The following is a 2,728-nucleotide window of genomic DNA, read 5'->3' on the forward strand; positions in this document are numbered from 1 at the left end:
GTGGCCAGGCACGCGGATTTGGTCGGTGTTGACCTCTCTGCTGTCGAGGCTCTCTCCCCGTGTCCCCGACGTAGTGAGGGGGGTTGTCAGCATCCACAGACCACTCCGAGGTTTGAAATCCGAGAGAAAAGGCAGCGGGGAGAGGAGGAAGGAGAGCCGGGCTGGGAAGGTTGTTCCCAGCGGAGCAGGGGAACTGTGGGCTGTGTGTGAGCGAAAGGTGCTGTGGTGCTCAAGGAGGAGCCGCTTCCAGCTCCCCGTGATGGGAGAGCAGTTACCCCGATGTGGAGAGCTTTGCAGTGAGGCGCCAGTGGGGACCGTGGTGCTGCTTCCCTCAGTGCGGAGCTGCAGTGGCAGCGTCGGCCAGGAACAGGCTCCTTCCCAGTCTGGATGGATGACTCCTGCAATCCTCCAAACTTAAAATTAAGCCTCGTTGCTGTTTCTCCCTCTCTAGGGTTGGTTGAGGCTGAGCCGGGACAAAGGTTGTGATGAAGAACCAAGGCGGGGAGATCAAAGCGGCACCGCGGCCTGCCAGCAGTTCCAGCATGAGCAGTGCTCTGGGGCTGGAGGAGGGCGACTCGCCAGAGGCTGCGGCACCCCCGGAAGGTGGGGAGTGCCCCGGGGCTGGTGACAGCACTGCCAGCCCCAGCCAAAGCGTGGGGCTGGTTCTCACCTGGGAATGATGGGTCGTTTATCGTTGCTTAGGCCTTAAGGGTCCCGTTCAGCAAACGTCAGACAGCTCTTGCCTTGGGACAGTGCTGGGTGACCTGCCCTGTTCCTGGTGGCAGACACAAACCGGGTCTCACAGAGCAGGTGCTGGGTTAGCACGAGCCCTGCCCTATGTTCTGATGCCTGATAAAGGCAGGAGGCAGGAAGTGTCCAGCGAGCTGAGTTAGTTTCATAACTAGCCACTGTCGGTGCCGGGTTTGGAGGAGCTGTGGAAGCAGAGCATGTGGCAGGGTGGTTGCCTGCTCCTGCCTGAAGCATCCGCTGCTGGGGACATTTGAGCTGAGACAGTAGAGCTGCTCTTTTACCTGAGGAGAGTGAGGAGAGGGGCTGACACAGGTGTAAACGGCTGCTGTCATGTAAAACGCCTGGCTCCGGCTGTGAGCAGGCAGCTGCTGTGAGGGACTGCGCACCACAACCTGCTTTCATTAAGGGGTGGTGGGGAGGGGGAGGAATTTATGCCCTTGATAGATGTCAGGGGCTTGGTCATGCTCTCGGGATCAAAAGAAGCTGTTGGGAATCTCCTCCATTGTCAGGGCAGCTGGTGGAGACGCAGCCAGAACAAAGGAGCAGCCGTGGGGCAGCGGGGGCTCGGGAAGCCCCCTTCTTGGCCCCGTGATTCCAGAGAGCGGAGAATAGATGGTGTCGGGGAAGGCTCATGGCTTTGTGCTTCCATCTCCCACAGCTCCTCTGGTGCAGGAGGACACCAAGTCCGCCCGGGCTGCCGTGCGCGACGTCTCCGAGGAGCTGAGCCGGCAGCTCGAGGACATCCTGAACACCTACTGTGTGGATGCCAGCCAGGAGGGCCCTGGCGAGGATGGCGGGCAGGGTGAGCCCGCAGAGCCAGAGGAAGCTGAGAAGGGTCGTAGTGAGTCTCCGAGGAATGGCGAGCAGGAGCCGGGTGGCCCCGAGATGAACGGGGAGAAGGAGAACACCAAGGAGTTCCGCCCCGGCGAGGAGTGCGGGGAGCGGGATCAGAAGAAGGCTCAGGAGAGGAAGAAAGCCAAGGGCCTTGGTAAGAGGTTTCCTGTGCTGGCTGTGCCCCTGGCCAGAGCACTTCAGTGCAGGGGTTGGTTTGTACTGCACTGATTTGCCCTCTGGAATAAGCCCCTCGGGTGTGTGATGCCTTTGGGAACGGTCCCGCATCGTGTGTTGTGGTTCGTGAGGAAACGCAGTGAGTGCTGGAAAGGCACCGGCGGCTCCCAGGCACTGCTGCAGCCTCCAGGCTTGGGGGTTTCTCTCCCGTTGGAGCTAGCCCGTGGTAGTTGCCTGCTCTGAGAACCAGGGCTCTCCCCAGCCGCTCCGGTCGTTCACTCGCTGAAGGAGGTGAACCCCATGGGGCAGAGTCCTGAGCCGGTGCTGCAGGTGGCAGCTCTGGCCCAGGGCTGGCACAGCTGGGCGGCTGGTTTGTCTCTCCTGTCCTCGCCCTAGCGAGCCAGCACGCTCTGTAAGGGATTTGGGGTTATTTATCTGTTTGCTTCAATTCTGCGACTCGTTCCAGGCAAAGAAATCACTTTGCTGATGCAGACGCTGAACACCCTGAGCACGCCGGAGGAGAAGCTGGCGGCCTTGTGCAAGAAATACGCTGAGCTGGTGAGCGCGAATCCCCTGGTTCCGGGCTCAGGGGCTGAGGGGATGTGGATGCTGCACTGGAGCTGCTCCAGGAGGCAGGAGGTGGCCGTGGGGTTTTGTTCTCGATGGCGAGGGACAGTCCAGGAGTGCACGTGTAGCTTGGCAGAGCGTGTGCTGGGGTCCCCAGACACCAGAGGACGGAGGCTGCTGGGTCCGGCCGTTCTTTGAGAAGCGTAAGCAGGACAGGAGTGGTTTTGGCAAACCCGGGTGTATGAGGGCGTCAGGAGGGTTTTCTCTCTGACCCTCTAACGGGCAGCTGCGTCTCCTGTCCGTCCTGTCCCAGGAGGGCTCTGTGCCCTGTGTGTTCTGAGGCAGCGCGTCCCTGTCTCTGCGAGCAGGGCTGGGCTGCGACTCAGCGGCTGTGACGACCACC

The 2,728-nt window shown here is 61.1% G+C and overlaps 1 protein-coding gene across 1 annotated transcript in view; it reads left to right on the forward strand.

The window, feature by feature from the left end:
* Nucleotides 1–485: 485 nt before the first annotated feature.
* The window catches only part of TXLNA (taxilin alpha), a gene marked incomplete at its 3' end in the record, with an annotated part of 5,603 nt that continues 3,360 nt past the window's right edge, over nt 486–2,728 (forward strand). Inside the window, exons 1-3 of the mRNA XM_010142168.1 lie at nt 486–603; nt 1,409–1,738; nt 2,225–2,316. Of these exons, the coding sequence (XP_010140470.1) occupies nt 486–603; nt 1,409–1,738; nt 2,225–2,316 (540 nt within the window). The remainder of the gene's footprint in view (nt 604–1,408; nt 1,739–2,224; nt 2,317–2,728) is intronic.

This window comes from Buceros rhinoceros, unplaced genomic scaffold, assembly GCF_000710305.1.
Source record: "Buceros rhinoceros silvestris isolate BGI_N320 unplaced genomic scaffold, ASM71030v1 scaffold41288, whole genome shotgun sequence".
NCBI classification, from domain to species: domain Eukaryota; kingdom Metazoa; phylum Chordata; class Aves; order Bucerotiformes; family Bucerotidae; genus Buceros; species Buceros rhinoceros.